General features: G+C 47.9%; 1 protein-coding gene across 1 annotated transcript in view; it reads left to right on the top strand.

Moving 5' to 3' along the window:
• PRRX1 (paired related homeobox 1) overlaps positions 1-7,826 on the top strand; it is a 38,074-nt gene extending 30,248 nt beyond the window's left edge. Inside the window, exons 2-4 of the mRNA XM_064719669.1 lie at positions 212-387; positions 1,422-1,603; positions 6,811-7,826. Coding sequence (XP_064575739.1) covers positions 212-387; positions 1,422-1,603; positions 6,811-6,949 — 497 coding nt within the window. The 3' untranslated portion in view covers positions 6,950-7,826. The remainder of the gene's footprint in view (positions 1-211; positions 388-1,421; positions 1,604-6,810) is intronic.
• Positions 7,827-18,792: the final 10,966 nt, after the last annotated feature.

Genomic DNA, 18,792 nt, shown 5'->3' with positions numbered 1-18,792 from the left:
ACAGTGAAATTGAAAAATAAATGTTTGAGATTGGTGCACTTTCCACCTCCTCTTCATGTGGGGAGTAACCCAGCATGGTTAATGTATTAAAATTGTGCAAGCCCCTTCCTAAGCCCTTTCCCTCTTGAAACCATTGAGGTCGTTCACCCCTAAATGGTGGCTGTGGGCTCTTGGCTTTCTCACTTTTCCCATCCCCAATTGTCTCTCGTAGATGATCAGCTGAACTCAGAAGAGAAGAAGAAAAGAAAGCAGAGGAGGAACAGGACTACCTTCAACAGCAGCCAGCTGCAGGCACTAGAGAGGGTCTTTGAGAGGACTCACTACCCCGATGCCTTCGTACGGGAGGACCTTGCACGCAGAGTCAACCTCACTGAGGCCAGAGTTCAGGTAATCCCATGATTCAGGTGATTCCCACCTCACCTAGGGGATCATTGGGTCGCTCCAGCAGGGCAGCAGAAATCCTTGGGGTCTGTCTGTGTGCCACACCAGGGTCACCAAGCTCCTGGCTCCACCGTGCCTTGAGGGAGACTGCCAGGCCTGACTTGCCCTCCATCCACCACCTGCCCGACCAGATGTGTCCATAGGGCCAAGCTGTTGGATGCTCAGGCTGCTGATGTTACCTTGAGCTCTCAGCTTGCAGGCCTGCACCTTCTGCAGGTGACAGCAGACTGTGGAACATGGTGTGTTGGACAGCACTGCCAGGCCTTGCTGCCATCTCTTGTATTTGTGGGGTTCCCAGAGGAAGGGAGGAATGATGAACCTGACTCCATGTTCTTAGAAGGCTAATTTATTATTTTAAGATATATAATATAATATAATATAATAAATAGAATAAAATGTATGTTATGTTATATGTTATATGTTATATGTTATATGTTATATGTTATATATTATATTAAAGAATTCTATACCAAAACTATACTAAAGAATACAGAAAGGATACTTACAGAAGGCTCAAAGATACTAAAATAGACTTGAGACTCTTTCCAGAGCCCCAACACAGCTTGATCATAATTGGCCAATAAGTCAAAACAATTCACTTGAAACCAATCAAATATGCACCTGATGGACAAACAATCTCCATTCCAAAGCAGCAAAACACAGGAGAAGCAAATCAGATAATTATTGTTTTCCTTTTTCTCTGAGGCTTCTCAGCTTCCCAGGAGTGAAATCCTGGGCAAAGAGGATTTTTCCAGAAAATACGACTGCCATAGCCATCTTCATGGGATGCACCCATGTCCCTCAGCCAGCCCCTCACCTGAGGGCTTGATCAGAGCAGGCACCGGGATTATCCCATCCTTAGGGTTCCCAGGGCCAGCCTGGGATGCAGCCAGCTTTGGGGATGGGGCTGGGATCCCATGGGGACGTGGCCAGTGGCAGAGCAGATGCGATGGTCGGTGTCCCCGCGTGTCCCCCTGCAGGTGTGGTTCCAGAACAGGAGAGCCAAGTTCCGCCGGAACGAGCGCGCCATGCTGGCCAGCAAGAACGCCTCGCTGCTCAAATCCTACTCCGGCGACGTGGCGGCCGTGGAGCAGCCCATCGTACCCCGGCCCGCTCCCAGGGCCACCGACTACCTGTCCTGGGGCACCGCCTCGCCCTACAGGTGAGGGAGGGACACAGGGACCCAGGGAGGGACTGACAGACTGACTGAGGGACTGACTGACCCCGTGCGCCACCCCAAAAGCGCCCTCACACAGCTCTGATGCATCCACACCTGGAGGATACAGCAGCCTGACCATGCCACTGGTTCTCCTCACCTGTTCCCACCCATCTTATTGTATTTGGGTTGCCCCCGGATGTAGGAAGGGATGATGAATCTGATGTAGGAAGGAATGATGAATCTCATGTAGGAAGGAATGATGAATCTGACTCCATGTTCTCAGAAGGCAAATTTATTATTTTATGATACTATATTATATTAAAGAATACTAAACTATACTAAAGAATACAGAAAGGATACAGACAGAGTGCTAAAAAGATAATAATGAAAACTTGTGACTCTTTTCAGAGCCCCTGACACAGCTTGGCACTGATTATCCAATAAGTCAAAATAATTCAATGCAGAAACCAATGAAACAATCACCTGTGGGTAAACAATCCCCAAACACAATCCAAAGCAGCAAAACACAGGAGAAGCAAATCAGATAATTATTGTTTTCCTTTTTCTCTGAGGCTTCTCAGCTTCCCAGGAGAAAAATCCTGGGCAAAGGGATTTTTCAGAAAATACGAATGTGACACCATCCCATTGCCAGTGTGGTCGCAGCTCGGTGTTGTTGTGTCTTTCTGGCAGCTTCTGGAGGTCTCTCTCTGCAATTCAGGGAGTTTCTAGAGAAGCTCAGGTAGAAATGCATGGAAACAGAAGGTTTTCTCCAGTGCATCGGGGTTATAGCAAGGAGGAAACCTTTCCATGGGACACAGATCCAGGAGAGGGGGCTCCGAGCACTTGGGTAGGCTCAGCCAGCACACAGTGGCCAGAAGAGGGAGTTCTGTGGCTGTCCCTCTGCTGGGGATGGCAGCAAGGCTGGGAGCTCCCTCCATCCCCGTGGAGCTCTCAGCACAGGGCTGCTGAGCACATCTTTTATTCCCTGAGCACAGGGGTATGTGTGTGTGTGAGCACTGCACTGTGGTCACCCTGCAGGAAGGGCCAGGTGACAGACTGGGGCTCAGCGTCCACCCCCTGTGCTCAGTGCTGCTCAAGGGATGGCAGGAAGGGAGCAGGGATGTGGCAAGGGCAGCCTCAGAGGGTGTGGGATGTCTGTGCCATCCTCTCCATGCCGTGGCTGGCTCTGCAGGAGCTGGGTGTGGACACGAGCTCCACAGGGTGTGTTGGTTTGTGGGGAGCCAGCTGGCTCACAGGCAGTTAAAAAGGAGCTTGGAGGGTGTTTTTTAGCACAGTGGCTTCATTGTTGGTCAGGACCATGAAGCCTTTGGCTGGATTTCTTCCTGTTCATCTGGCCTGGTCACTGCCGGCTTCCCCCTGCCCTCCAGGAGCCACACCATGCTCAGGACCTCTCTTGCTGGGTCACCTTGACCCTCTTTTTGCTCCAAGCATTGTTTGCACAGCAAGAGCTGCAAACACATGGTCTGGTCTTCCTGCTTGTTGCTTCAGGTCTGGGGGATCCTCCTCATCCACCCTTTATGTCCAGAAGAACAAGTCATAGACCCACCCACTGCAGATATGGGAAAGGATGCTTTTGGTGGCCACCAGCTGCATCTTAGAAATGGCCCTTTATCCTTTGGATTTTTTTCTGTTGACTGCTGGCTGTCAAAATCCCTCTTTTATGGATTAAGGCTTTCTCCCTGTGCAGTGCTCCTTGCTGTAGCATTCTGAGGAGGTGAGGTCAGGGAAGGGAAGGGAGTGAGTTCCTTCCCCAGCCCAGTGGGACTGCACTGGTCACAGCACCACATCCCTACTCAGTGCTCATGGCTTATTTCCACCTCTCACACTTCTAAAAAGAGATCCTCCCTCCTGAGATGATGTTTACACAGGGGGCTTCATAATCACTGCTAGGAGAAAATCAACTAGGAGATCCATAATCACTGCCAGGAGAACATGAACTGGGAGATCCATAATCACTGCTAGGAGAACATCAAGTAGGAGATCCATGATCACTGCTAGGAGAACATCAACTGGGAGATCCATAATCACTGCTGGGAGAACATCAACTGGGAGATCCATAATCACTGCTAGGAGAAGCCCCTGCAAAGGTAACTCCTCAGGGTACCTGAGAAGGGCTGTCTGAGGTCACCTGCAGCACCTGGGATGTGCTAATGAGAACAGGGGAGAAGGGACAGCCTTGGGGATGGTTTTCCAGCCTCAGGAATGGTTTTCCAGCCCCTCTGGAAACAGCTATGCCTGTCCAGGATGCAGACACACCTTGCCCTTGTCTGCAGCCAGGATATTTCAGCAAAGGCATTTATTTGCAGCTGAGCAGCTGCTTTCCACACTCTGGGGTGCACAGCACCCTCAGACACTCCGTGCTCCCTTGGGTTTCTGATCCTTCTGCCCCTCTCCTGGCAATCTGGAAGGGTCTCAGCCTCATTAAAGCTTTGCAGTAAGGTCATTCAGATACTCAAACAGTGAAACCCTGCAGCCATGTGGAGTGTTTGCATGGCCCCTGCCCATCTTCCCAGCAGGGCTGGAGCAGCCCCTGATTAGCAGCCACTCCTGGGGAGGGCCCAGAGCTGGTTTCCCTCTCAGATCTGGGAAAAGTTTTCAGTCTCTGTGTTTATTCTCCAAATACACTCAGCCACAGGTCAACCAAAGCTATTTGCAGATCTCTGTCACACAGACAGCCAAGTAGATACTATGCTTTTTTTTTTTTTTGAAGTTGAGAAATGTTTTACTTAGGCATTTTTCAGCCTAGGTTCCTAAGAAAACAGGACTGGCAGCCCACACTTCCCACTCCAGCAACCTTTGGCTCCATGGGCCACTGAAAACCTTGTTTGAAAGAAGGAGTTTAGTCCTCAGAAACATGATGCTCCTCTGTGTTTCATGAAAGCAGGCAGCTCAGTGGAGGAAAGACAATTTTCTCTGCCTGAATGGGGTGGAGGGAGGGGGCAGCAGGGTGACTTCAACCCTTGTTAGGCCCTGGAGAGTCTCTGGAGCAACCCTCAGGCTGTTCTGGTGTTTGACACAGCCTTCTTGTGCACTGCTCCTGCTGGAATAACCTGATGGAAGGAAGCACTTCCAGAGATTCTTGGTTTAGCAGGGATTTCACTTGGCATCTGTAAGTGAAACCATCCTCACACCTCTGGGGAGCTCCCAGAGCCTCCCTGGAGTTTCAGCCCAGACTTGGCCAACAAACTGGTTTAGAATGGGGATAGTTTGCAGCCCTGACTGAAAACTCCTATTTTATCTAGTTTGGAGTACTCTCAAAGGTCTCCAGATTTCTTCCAGCTCAAAAACATGGGAGAGATGTGTGACTGTGTTCATAGGAGTTCTTGGATTGGGGAAGAGACGAGGATCTGACTCCATGTTTCAGAAGGCTTGATTTATTATTTTATTATATATATTACATTAAAACTATACTAAAAGAATAGAAGAAAGGATTTCATCAGAAGGCCAGCTAAGGATGGAATAGGAAGGAATGATAACAAAGCTGACGGTGACTGGCCATTAATTACAAATATCCAACATGGGCCAATCACAGATGCACCTGTTGCATTCCACAGCAGCAGATAACCATTGTGTACATTTTGTTCCTGAGGCCTCCCGGCTTCTCAGGAGGAAAAACCCTAAGCAAAGGATTTTTCATAAAAGATGTCTGTGACAGAGATGCACCCTGTGGAAGCAGATGGGCATGGGGGATTAACTGGAGACCTTGTGGAGCTTTGTACCCTCCAAACTTGGGGGATGAGGAGAACAACCAGCCCAGCCATGGAGAGGGAATGAGGGGGTGCAGCTGGTTCAGAAGAGCTCCAGAAACAACACATCCACATGTTCTGGATGCTGGTGAAATGCAGATATTCCCTGCTGTGGGTCTCCTGCAGACTGAGGGTTCACACAGCACTGGGTGGCAGATGAACTCCTGGCAGATAACCTCCCAGAAGGTCAGAAATACTCCTGAAATACTCCAGAAATGCTTCCTGACCTTCTGGGAGGTCAGAAATACCAGCAGCACCTCGTGGTGAGCAGGCACAGCTCCAGGCTGGGTCTGTGCAGCAGTGCCTGCAGGGAGATTTGCTGTTTGCGTTTCCAGTTGTGGAGATTGGTGCTGGAACGATTTTAAAAATAAAATAAAATAAAATAAAATAAAATAAAATAAAATAAAATAAAATAAAATAAAATAAAATAAAATAAAATAAAATAAAGGAAAAGACGAAAAGACAAAAAATGCCAGCCCATCTTGGTGTTTTGGTGTGTGGATGGAGCAGAGCATTTCTCAGAGGCTCAGCTGTGACCAGCAGGGCAGGCAGATGGGAAAGGTCAGCACCAGAGCTGAGCTGGCCTCCAGCAGAGCATTTGGGGGTTCCTCCTGAACACTCTGTGTTAAATGGGCACCTCCACTTCATGTGGTGCTTCTCAGCTGGTTGTGATCTGTGGGCCATGCCAAGGACATGCAGCAGGTCAAACACTGTGCTGGGTTTTGGGGAGTTGGCAGGGGGAGCTGCTTTTCACAGAAACCCAAGGGACACATGGATTGAACAAGTTTTCTAGTGGTCTGGAAAGCAGCTTTGCAGATTTTTTGGTAGGATAAGAAAGGAGTTGGAGATCTTTGTTCAGGCTCTGCTGTCAGAAGTGATGTTTTTCATGAATAAAGTCGCAGTTTGAAGGGGAGACAAAGCGGTTTATGTTTTGGGTTTCTTCCTTCAGCCTTCAGGACATGCTCTTTATAATCAGCTGAAGTTTTGAGGAGGGAAAAAATGTGGAAATTGTCATTCCAAAAGGCTGAAACAAGAAAACATCCCAATTGTTGAAAGAGGTTTTTCCCAGAGTGTTGCTTTAATGTAACATGTGTTTCAGAAGTGACGTGATTTCACAGGCTGTAAAACCAGCAATTGGTCTCATCAAACAGACACTGCTTCCACTGGGAATACTTTTAAGGACAATGGTCTAACTGGCAGGCTGACCTCATTGCAAACCTTTTTTTGGGTTAGAAAATAGGAAATGGAAATTTTTCCCGTTGAGCTCTGGTGCTGGGTGAGTGAAGAGCAGCGGAAAGATTTGCTAAATAAAGGGGAGTGGTAATTCCCTGCTGACACCACAGCAGGATTACATCCCACAGGTATGGAAAAAACCCAGAATTTAGGCTCTGCTGTGGTTTGGAGCCACAAGTCTGACGTGATGTTTCTCTTTCCATCCCTCAGTGCCATGGCCACCTACTCTGCCACGTGTACCAACGCCAGCCCAGCACAGGGCATGAACATGGCCAACAGTATTGCCAACCTGAGACTGAAGGCAAAGGAATATAGTTTACAGAGGAATCAGGTGCCCACAGTCAATTAACAGCTGGGGGCAGCTGCCTTGCAGAAGGAGAAGACACAGCAGCACCCGTCCTGCTTTGCAACTTGTCTGTGCTGAAAGAAAAAATGAAAGAAAAAGAGAACAGCAACAAGAAGAAGAAAACACCATCAAGACAAAAGAGAAAAAAAAAGAAAAAAATAAAAAGAAGGAAAAAAAAGCCAACCCTCACCCAGAACTGAACACGGGGAGCAAACAGAACCTGTGAGTGATCAGGTTCCTCCTTCCTTTTGGGATAATGCCACCGTTTTTTATTTTCTTGTTATCGTCGGGTTTATTGCTTCTGCTCAATATACTGCGAGCTTCTTCAGTAAAGGACAGTCTCACCCTTGCTGGTTTCCATTTTTGTGAGGGACTGCACAAAGAAACCTCTGCCAGTCTCAGCCCACGGAGCAGTCCCAGCCCCAGCACGCTGAGATCCAAAGCTTGCTCATCTCCCTGCTGCCCCAGCTCACCCTAGAAGAAGAAGAATTTGTTTGGTCACCGATTCCCACCCCACCCTGATCCCTCCAGTCCCTTGTGCCACAGAGGCAGCACGTTCCTCTCAGCCTGCCAGAAGCCCATTTAGTGCAGCAAGATGGATTCCTGCTGGCTGAGCTGCCTGGAAAACCTCCCTGGGCTCTGCAGGGCTCCATTGTTTGGTGGAGCATTCCCTGCACTGCTGCCTCAAAAAGCCAAAGAAGAGAGCAAAGCCAACATGGTGGGTGTGTGAGCAGGGGGATCTCTCTGTAGTGCCAAGATCAGGACTGTCAGGACACTCCTTCCTATGCCTTACAGTTTGTGCCACAGGGAAAGGCATTGTCCAGATGCATTTGTTTTATATATACTGTATATATTTATATATATAAGATAATACATGCAAGCTTGGTTGGTGTTTTTTATTAAACGAAATAAAACCCGTTGAAAACGTTCAGGATGTTTGTGCTGCATCCAGGTGGAGCTGTGCATTGAAATTCCAGCCACAGCCTCTCTCAGCCTTGGCAGAGCTCTTCCCTGGGCAGCTCTGGGAAAGGCAGCTCGTGAGAGTTTCCATGAGGAGCCCCAAAGGAGTGGTGCTGGAGGGAGCCACGCTCCCTTTTTGCAGGTTTTCCCCGTGGGCAGCTGCACAGAACACAGCAAGGCTCTCCCCTGCTGGTTCATGTGGCTTTTGGGATATGCCAGGGAAATCCCTCTGGGCACAAGGGATGTCTCAGTAGGGAGCATCCCACCAAAGATCCCTTAACATGCTCAGTAAGGTTTGTCCCATCACCTTAACCGTTCCCCCTACCTGCTGTCCTCCCTCTGGGCTCTGGAGACCTAATTAGCACCTAATTAATTTATCTCTGCGAAGAGTAGAGGAGATGCAGCCCAAAAGGGATTTCTTCCATGTTCACAGGGGTTCTTGGATTGGGGAAGAGACGAGGATCTGACTCCACATTTCAGAAGGCTTGATTTATTATTTTATTATATATATTATATTAAAACTATACTAAAAGAATAGAAGAAAGGATTTCATCAGAAAGCTAGCTGAGAATAGAAAAGAAAGAATGATAACAAAGGTTTGTGGCTCAGACAGAGAGTCCAAGCCAGCTGACTGTGATTGGCCATTAATTACAGACAAACCAACATGGGCCAATCACAGATGCACCTGTTGCATTCCACAGCAGCAGATAATCATTGTTTACATTTTGTTCCTGAGGCCTCCCAGCTTCTCAGGAGGAAAAATCCTAAAGAAAAGATTTTTCATGAAAAGATGTCTGCGACACTTCCACACAAACATCCTGAGGAAATCAGGATCTTCCTCATTGCTGGTGATGCTGTCTCTCGTGTTTGGGAGAGGAAGAGGGGTTGATTTGTGACAAACAGCACTTGTGCCCAAGCTGAGATGGGCAAGGCCGTGGCACAGCCCCAGTGAAGGCAGCAGAGCTGCTCCATGGCCCAGGCTGGACCATCAGGGAAGGAGGATGGAGCTCAGCCATGAGAAATACCAGAGTGGCTTGGCTCTCCAGCCTGGTGGTTGCTGCAGACACCCTGGGCATGTGGAGATGTCTGACAGTGGGCTCTGATAGTCTACAACAGCATGTTGCAGGAAATGAGGAATTAATCTCTTTAAGGTATAGGTGAAAATTAAACTGACAGAGGATGAATGGAAATCCAGCCAAAAATATTTGAGCTAGCACAAGGGGAAAAGCCCCAAATCCAAACTGGAGTGAGTTGTGGCTGTGATTGTATGCATTGCTGCTGGATTTTTTTTTTTTTTCCTCTCAGTGTGGGTATTTTTGAGGGAAAAACCCTAATTTTGATCAGGATAGAAAGCTGAAAGTCACAGGCAGAACCAGGAAAAGGGAGGCAGGGTGAGTACTGTGCTTTAAGAAATCCATCACGTTCTGTTTGATCCCTTTTCTTGGAGAACCTCACCTGTGTAAACCAGAATATTTCTGTCCTTCACAGTGCAGGTCCAGCTCCTAGAGCCAGGTGATGATGTTGGAAACCTCAGGCTGCACTGAGAAACTCACTCCTGCTCCCTGTGCCCACACAAGCACACAGCAGAATTGGTCAGAAAGGACCCAGTGCCTTTGAGTAGCATCACCCAAAGGCTGAGCTGGGTGTTGAGTGCCTGGGGCTGGTGCTCTCCTCCAGAGCCCACCCCAGCAGTGCCAGCAGCCTGGCTGGATCCCCCCTGAGAGCTCACCCTGCAGTTCCAGCTCTTTCCTTTTCACCTTTCAGCATCCCTCTGGCTTTCCCCCAGGCTTTGCTCAGCTTTCCTGCAGTAGAAAACCCCCCCTGAGCAGCTTTTGTTGTTGTCTGTGTAGGGACAGCACTTTCTGAGGATATCAGGGGGGCTTGGAGCTACCCCATGACCCAGCCATGGGCTGAGATCTCCATCCCCACATCCAGGGGCTCCCAAATCCCTGTGCCCACCCTTTTCCAGCCTCCTTGCTTTATCTGGATTGTCCTGCATGGGGCTGCTCCTGCAGGGAGGCTGTGGGAGCTTCTGCACCTCCAATCTGAGCTTCATCTTGGGCTGCTTGGCCAGGGGTGCCACCACAGCTGGCTGGGCTGTTGTCAGTTCAGATTAGACCTTTACATCCCCAATCTTGCTCTGTTTACATGGATTTACTGCCCAGGCTCCAGCTGGATGGACAGACAGCTTCTGGTGTTGGTTTGTTCATTGCTGGTGACCTCAGCCGAAAGACAGCGACTCCTCGTCCATCAGGCCAAAGTGAAATTTTAGAATTGCCTGTGTCTAATCTGTATTTTATTAAACCATGTAAATATATGTGCAAATCAAGGGCCTTATCCTCAAAGAGTGGATTTCTCCAGGGTTTCAGCTGGATTCAGGATTTCCAGTTGCAGCTCTGGGAAGTTGCCATGGTTACCATGGTTCTCATTAGGTTTGGGTACCATTCAGGGCAGAAAATGTGTCTGAAGGCATTTTCCTCTTGCCTGTTTTCTCAGGCTCCCCCTCTCCCAGCAGACAAATAGGTGACTGGTTCCCTCCAAGTGGGAATTTTGTGCATGGCAGGGAAGGATGATTGGTGAATCCATGGGATTTCCAGATGGGAGCACATCCTGTAAATTATCTCCTGCTTTGTGATGTAAAATGTACAGTGTTTGCCCTAGAATAGAAATTATAATTTTCAATAAAAAGGGGGAAGAGACTCCTCAATCCTTTCTGTGAGCTGCCACATCTGTGTCATGTGTGGGTGTCCTGCAGCCTTGGCTGGGGCTGGGAACTCTCTGGAGCCTTTGAGGGGGGATCAGCAGCCCATGGAGCTTGGGGTTCAGCAGCAGTGCAAGGCAGGAAACATCCACAAAGCCTTCTCCTGGAAGAGATGGAGTTCAGGAGGGATGGAGACACAGCCATGGCTTTGTGCCAGCTCCCTGCACCCCACAGGGCTGGTGGGGCTGAATGTGGGGCAGAAAGGGAGCAGGGAAGGGAGGGAGCGATGGATGGAGATCCCCCTGTGGGTGCTGGGCATGGCTGACCAGCAGGGACGGAGGGAGAGCAAGAAATGAAGATTAAAAAAGGTTTGAGTCCCATCCCTGTGCAGGAGTGAGCAGAGCTGGGCTCAGCAGGGAGATCCCTCCTCACAGCAAGGCAGGGGGGCAGAGGGAGCTCAGAGGGCTCATCAGTGTTAAAGCAGGGTGGGAGAGGGGCTGGGTTTGTCTCCTGAAGATGAGGAGCTGGGCTGGGGTCTCTGTTGGGAGCTGCAGCTGCCTGGGGGGAGATGCTGGGGGGCTTCTGCAGCTTCCCCTCTTGGTCAGTGAATGATGGATTCAGGTTTGAGCCAGCTGTTGGGAAGCTGTGTCTGGCTTGGCATCCTATTTCCCTGCTGATCTGCCCTCTGAGCCTCCCTGGGCAGGGAAATTTCAGCAGGGCAGAGCCCAGAGTTAAGGGGAGATGGGTATCTCTGCAAGGCCCTCAGCACTCAGCCCAGCTGGCATTCCTTGGAAAGCTGATCATTCCCTCCTCTGAAGCTGAAATAATAATAACATCACCCTCTTGCTCATTATTTCTTTTTGCCAAAAGAAGTAGGCTTGTAAATAGCATCACTTCCAAGTTGATTTAGAGACTGGAGTGGTTTGGAGAGAGTTGAAACAAGGCTGGGTGTCCATGCCTATTAAGAACTTATTTTTGTTGGACACAGGAGCACAATTTCAACCAACTTTGCCCTGCACACTGTGGTGCTCCCATCATGGACCTGGGTCCTGCTTCAGAGCAAAGCCACATCTCCTGCTCAGGAGGAGCATCTCATCTCCCTCAGGGACTGCAAAGTGTCCCCATGGCTGAGGGTTTGTGTCACAGACATCTTTCATGGAAAATCCTTTCCTTAGGATTTTTCCTCCTGAGAAGCTGGGAGGCCTCAGGAACAAAATGTAAACATTGATTATCTGCTGCTGTGGAATGCAACAGGTGCATCTGTGATTGGTCTCATGTGGTTGTTTCTAATTAATGGCCAATCACAGTCAGCTGGCTCAGACACACAGCCGAGCTACAAACCTTTGTTATCATTCTTTTCTATTCTATTGTTAGCCAGCCTTCTGATGAAATCCTTTCTTCTATTCTTTTAGTATAGTTTTAATGTAATATATATAATAAAATAATAAATCAAGCCTTCTGAAACATGGAGTCAGATCCTCATCTCTTCCCCAATCCAAGAACCCTGTGAGCACCATCACAGGAAGGGTTCCTGCCCTGGAACAGGGAGCAGATCCCATTCCCACATCCTCCCCTGTCCCTGTGGGATGGCAAAGCCCTGTTCAGTGTCCTGGCTTCCATTCCTTACAGCAGCACAGATCCACCAAAATCCCACACCTGGCAAGGCTGGGAGGCCCCAGGTTGGTCTAAGAGCTCCCAACACTGCAAACCCAACAGCACCAAGACAGGCAGAAATGACATTTAAGTGCAAAGTTGGCTGAAATTGTGCTCCTGTGTCCAACAAAAACAAGTTCTTAACAGGCATGGAGCTAAGTGGAGTCACCCAGAGTCACAATTTCCTTTCAGCAGATATTTCATCTCCAGGCTGTCATTTCCACTCAGGCCATGACTGAAACAACAAACCCTGGAGAAGCCACCCTGCTCCCCACCAGCAGCTGCTTCTCCTCCACACAGCCATTCATCACCAAAAAACTGAGGTGAAACCGAGACAGATTATTGCTATTTATTGTTCCTAATGCCATGTTTGGCCAGCTAGCTGTCCCTGGTAAAGTGAGGTTGGCCACAGCTGCAGAGGGAGGAGGGAGAAATCACCCTGTGGTGCAGGAGATGCACCAGTGCTGCACCAGTGCTGCCTTCGCCTCTGGCCTCTTGGGACATTGCATTGGAAGGATTCTCCCATTCACCTCTGAAAATCTCCTTGGGCGTCTGCATTCCATCAGTGAAACCCCACCTTGACAAATGGTTTGCAAAGGGAATGGAAAGAAAGGGAGGAAAAAAAAAAAAGGGTGGAAAATGGGGGGAAAAAAAGGAGAAAAAAAAAGGAAAAGAGGAAAAAAGGGGGGGAAAAGGGAAAAAAGGGGAAAAAAGGAAAAAGGGAAAAAAAGGGGGGGAAAAAGGGAAAAAAGGGGGGGGAAAGGAAAAAGGGGAACAAAGGGAAAAAAGGAAAAAAAGAAAGAAAAAGGGAAAAAAAGAAAAAGGGGGGAAAAGGAAAAAAAAGGGGGGGAGGAAAAAAGGAAAAAAAGAAAGAAAAAGGGAAAAAAAAGAAAAAGGGGGGAAAAGGGGGAAAAAAGGAAAAAAAGATAAAAAGAAAAAAAAATAAAGAAAAAGGGGAAAAGGGGGAAAAGGGAAAAAAGGAAAAAAAGGGGGGAAAAGGGGGGAAAAAGGAAAAAAGAAAGAAAAAGAAAATAAGGAAAAAGAGGAAAAAAGGAAATAAAGGGGAAAAAGGAAAAAGGGAAAAAAAGGAAAAAGAGGGAAAAGGAAATAAAGAAAAAAGGGAAAAAAGAGAAAAAAGAAAGAAAAAGGGAAAAAAGGGGGAAAAAAGGGGAGAAAAAGGGGGCAAAAAAAGAAGAAAAATAAAAAAAAGGAAGTATCATGCATTGCCAAAAGAAGCAGTTAGCCCATTCACCATGGTTCCTGTGCTTTTGGGCTGCCCATCCTCCTGGGATTCTGCCCTTCCCACCCTGAGTTTCAGCCTGGACAGCACTGGGAGGTCATCGTGGCCATAAAGAGCCATGGGCACGGAGCAGGGACACGGCTGGGCTTGGGTTTGCCAAGCTGTGTTGTCCATGCACTCCATTCCTGTGAAGATCCATCCCCTGGGCACTCACAGGAGACACCAGCACTGCCCCACAACAGAGAAACCAGCCCAGCTCCTGCCCAGCTCAGGAGCCCTCCCTGGGGGGCACAGACATCACTGAAATACAGCCATTTTCTTGGGGTGTTTTTGTTCCAAAAGCTCAACGTGCTCCACTCCAGCAAGGCTTCCAAATCTCCAGTGTCAGCTCTTCTGCCATGCCTGTGCATATTTGCGTTTTCCTTGCAGTATTTTTAGAGATTTCCCCTCCCCAGCCTGATCTGGGACAAAGTCAAATATGTAAATCTTGGAAGCTGCCACAGGAAAGGAAACTCCATTTTTCAACCAGCCTCAGATACAGCCTTCAGCCACAGCCACAAATCATCTGCCAGCCTGGGGAGCTGTGCTAACCCCTCAGATAAGGGCTCCAAACGTGGTCCAGGAGCTGTTTGTGCTGCAGCCAGCTTGGGGAGGTGCTGCTGTCCCCACCCTGCAAGGATGGGCTGGATATTCCCACAGGATGCTGGTGGGAGGCAGCAGCGGAGGGGGCAATGGCAGAGCTCCAGATGTCCCATCCGGATGAGCAAAGAGCTCAGCTCTCCTCCAAGCCATCCCCTGAGGGTGCTGGAGCTCCAGGACTCACATCCCTTTGCTGAGGCAAGGGAGGAGCTGATGGGGAAAGGGTTCAGCTCCCGCATCTGGAGCAGGATGAGCCTGTTATAGGTAAAAGTTCAGTTAAAATAGGATATGGTTCAATTATATTGTATTAATTATATTATTTGTATTATGTTAAAGGGGGAGGGCTTATTAGAATGTGCTAGAAGGATCCAGGGTTTGGTGAAGCAGGGGTCTGATGGGGCAAGGCAAGGTCGAAAAGAGATTGGATGACACATCTGACCAATCATTCGAAGCCCTGCAGAAACGATTGGTCCAGAATGAACGGCGGTAAAGGCCAATGAGAAGCCTGGAAATGGACCAATCATCGTGAGGATCCAAAATGCACCAATCCTGGACTCGAGGGGCACTATAAATGTGGGGAGTTCGGTTGGGTCAGGGTTCTTCTTCTTTTGGAATGTTTGTTGTTTGGGAGATCTCAGTGCACTTGGGGTGAGTGCACTGTTTTTGGTTTTGGCTTGCTGTGTGGGTGCCTGGGCTTATCCTGGGCACTCCGTTCCTTGTAGCTATTTTAATAAACGAGAACCTTTCTCTGGAGAAAGTTTGGCCTCGTTCGTATCCGTAACAAGCCCCAGCTCTGCCACACCAACACAGGGGCAGCTGAGGAGTGCCCAGACACAGCCACAGACACCACTGCCACTGCACTGCCCCAAAACTGGGGGTTCTGTCCCACAAATTTTGGGGTGCAGCCCCACAAACTGGGGGAGTCGCCTCCTTCCAATGTGGGATGGATCTCATGCCTTGTGCAGGCTGAGCTAGAACAGGGGCTGGACGGAGCTAAAGAATAAAGCAGGGATTTATTAAAGGCCTCAATGGATCCACCTTGGGCAGCACAAGAGCCCAGCCAGGGCTACACCCAAGATGAACCCAAAATGGTCTCAAAATGCACGACAGCTCACAGGGTCTCTCACTTTTATAGGTTCTGCTCCATTTGCATATTGGAGTTAATTGTCCCATCCCAGCTTTACCCCATGCAGTCCCATCCTGCTTGTTTTTCTCTCTTCATCCCACATTGTTTGTGCTCTTGGGCCTGAGATTTGGATCATTTGTCCTTGGTGCCCAGCTGGAGCAGGAATTGTTTTGTCTCCCTGCTCTGTGCACAGAGCTCACCATCCCCTCACATGAAGCCCAGACCCACACACTAAAGCAGCACAGAACCTGAAAAATATAAAAGCTCAGACCTGAGGCATCATTTCCCTCTCCTGGTTGAACACCCTGGTCTGTGCTGAGCTTCCCAGCAGGACAGCTCCCACCTGAGCTCCTCCTCTGGGGACTGAGAGCCCTCCTCATCCTTGAGGAAAGCTCCCCAACCTCTTCTGCTCCTTGGGGGTGGCTGTGGAGAGCACATCATCTCTTCCCACAGCAGCTCTCTGGGCAGTGGCACTGAGCCCATCTGAGGCCACCGAAATGTGGAGCTTGGTGATGTCCCAGGATGGGTTTATGGAGCTGGTGATGCCCCAGGAGGGGTTTGTGGAGCTGGTGATGTCCCAGGATGGGTTTATGGAGCTGGTGATGCCCCAGGGTGGGTTTGTGGTGCTTGGTGAATGCCCCAGGGTGGGTTTGTGGTGCTTGGTGTATCCCAGGATGGGTTTATGGCCTGGCTGGTTTTAGCACATCCCATTTGGAAGGAGGGCTCCACCTGGCCCTGCTCTGGGCTGTGGGACAACATCTGGCACAGCTGGGGCAGGCCGAGGCAGGAGGCAAAGGAGAAGAGTGTCAGTGCAGCCTGCAGGGACTGCAGCCAGACTGAGCAGCATTTGGCCAGGACGCTGGAAAGAGCAACTCTGATCCTAAAAAGGTTATTAAAATAAAAAAGAATGAGACATCCTAAGGTGCTGGCTGCCATTTATCACCCTTCAGGCTGCTGTGAGCTCCCTGCCACGGCACAGAGATGCCCATCCCTGCCCCACCAGAGTCACTTCAGCTTTGATTTCGCAGCTGGAGACCCTGGGGCCCATCCCAGCAGAGCCCCAAGGTGTGGACAGGGCACAGCCATCTCCCAGCCCCACCTTGGGAGGGGCCACTCCTTTCCATGGCATTTCCACGGCGTTTCCATGGCATTTCCATGGCGTTTCCATGGTGTTTCCATGGCATTTCCATGTCACTTCAGAGCCAGCACCTGGCTCTTGGATGATCCCCAGGTGTCAGGACCCAGGACATCCCTCTGGCTGTCCTGAGCAGCCCAGACCCCTGCCAGGGGGCTCAGAGACCCTGGCACAGAGCCCAAAATGCCCCTGTGGGTTGGATTATGACCCATGAAGCAAGTTACCAACCTTGTATGAAGATCAGCAAGCCACAACAGTTTAGGTAGAATGATAGTGAAGTTATCACGGGGTGGAAAAGCAGATTTTAGGGTTTTTGGTATGGGGGTTCAGGAGGAAAGATGGAGGGAACTGGGCACGTCCAGCCTTTCTCCTTCTTCTTCCTGGCCTCCATCTTCTGCTGTGATGTTGGCACTTTTGGATTGGTTTAGAGTAGAAGCTCACTGTCTAACACAGGTGATAGGTGTTGGAAAGGAATTGTAAACATTGTACACGTAGTTTTTAGTGTAAAGACATAACGCTGCCCCAGGGGCAGGCAGAGTGCCTGGAACTGTCCTGCTGGACGGACCTTGGCAGGGCAGGAGAAAATTTTTTTATAGATAAGAAACAATAAACAACTTATATATTAAATATATAAAGTAATATAAATATAATTACTTTTATACATCAAATAATATAATTACTTTATATCTCCCCTACCTACTTGGATTTTTGCAAAAAAAACCTTGCAAAAATCCTTATCACCTATATTTGTAGCTGAAATACAAAAAGGGGGAAGTGAGGATGAGCTCAGCAGCTGGTCTGCAAGCCAACCAACCAAGAAATTGATAAAATGTGAGTTTGTAATAAATAATTGATAAAATACGAGTTTATCCATAGCAAGGAAGAAAGCAAGGCTGTTAGCATGGGAACCAACAAAATAGACACAAAAAGGATATTTACAGTTACAAGGACTGCTGATAACTTAATTGGGAAAAGGGCACATGGAAATGTCAGCCCTTTCAAGATTATGCTTTAAAAGTGGAACATCTTGCAAATGCCCCAAGAGCCCCAGGAGGCTGGTTTCAAAATCCTTCTCCTGGCAGACAAAGTCCCTCTGAGACAACGTGGTCAAAAACCAGCTGGTTTTGAAAGTGGAAGTTGGGTGTGTGCAACAGGCTGTCAAACAGCAGCCAGAAAAAAAACATTTTCAGTACCCCAATACTGAAAATATTGGGAAAATACTGAAAATATGTTCAAAGGAGCCTCACATCACCCTGCTCCTTGCTCAGAGCAGCCCCACAGTGCCAATCCATTATATAATATAATATACCATATTATATTAAATATTATAATATGGTATACATATTATAATATGTATACCATATTATAATATTACATTGGATTATATTACATTGGATGATATTATATTACATAGTATACCAAGTTATGTTATATGTTATATCATATTATGTTATGTTGATATATTATATTATATTATATTATATTATATTATATTATATTATATTATATTATATTATATTATATTATATTATATTATATTATATTATATTATATTATATATCTAAACTGAATCTGCCAAGCACTCCTGTGGGAATTTGCAGGCAGCCCTGACATGGGAAGAGATGAGAATCTTGACTCCATGTTTCAGAAGGCTGATTTATTATTTTATGATATATATATTATATTAAAACTATACTAAAAGAATAGAAGAAAGGGTTTCATCAGAAGGCTTGAAAGGAAAGAATGATAACAAAATCTTGTGACTGACCAGAGAGTCCGAGCCAGCTGATTGTGATTGGCCATTAATTAAAAACAACCACATGAGACCAATCACAGATACACCTGTTGCATTCCACAGCAGCAGATAATTATTGTTTTTCTTTTCCTCTGAGGCCTCTCAGCTTCTCAGGAGAAAAAATCCTGGCAAAGGATTTTTTCAGAAAATACCATGGATCCTTTTCCATGGATGGGAACTGACCCCCTGATTGTCTGTCCTACCACAGGTGTCTCAGAAGGTGCTCAACAAGTGCTGCTGTCAGATTATGCTCTTTTCTGACCCAGAGATGGGGCAACTGAGAGGTGTTTTAAAAACTTTTATTCCATTTACAGTCTCACGTGAAGCATGAGACAGTACAGATGTTATCATTCATGCTATCACAATCAGCAGCAAATTATTTCTTAATTACAAGGCATTATAAGCGTTTCTTGGCTTATCAGCTTTTACCACACCATGCTGTAAATGCCTTAGAGCCAGTCATCTAAAATTACCCCTCTACAATGCATCCCTCATAGTTCTATTTCCCTAAAGTACCCAGTCTTATTTGCAAAGCCATGTTTTAAAACTTATTTCTGGTTCCATTTCTCTCTCAGCAATGTCTGTCCCGTTCCATGG

Source organism: Zonotrichia leucophrys, chromosome 8 (genome assembly GCF_028769735.1).
Source record: "Zonotrichia leucophrys gambelii isolate GWCS_2022_RI chromosome 8, RI_Zleu_2.0, whole genome shotgun sequence".
NCBI classification, from domain to species: Eukaryota; Metazoa; Chordata; class Aves; order Passeriformes; family Passerellidae; genus Zonotrichia; species Zonotrichia leucophrys.
This window is presented reverse-complemented; position numbering and strand designations above follow the sequence as displayed.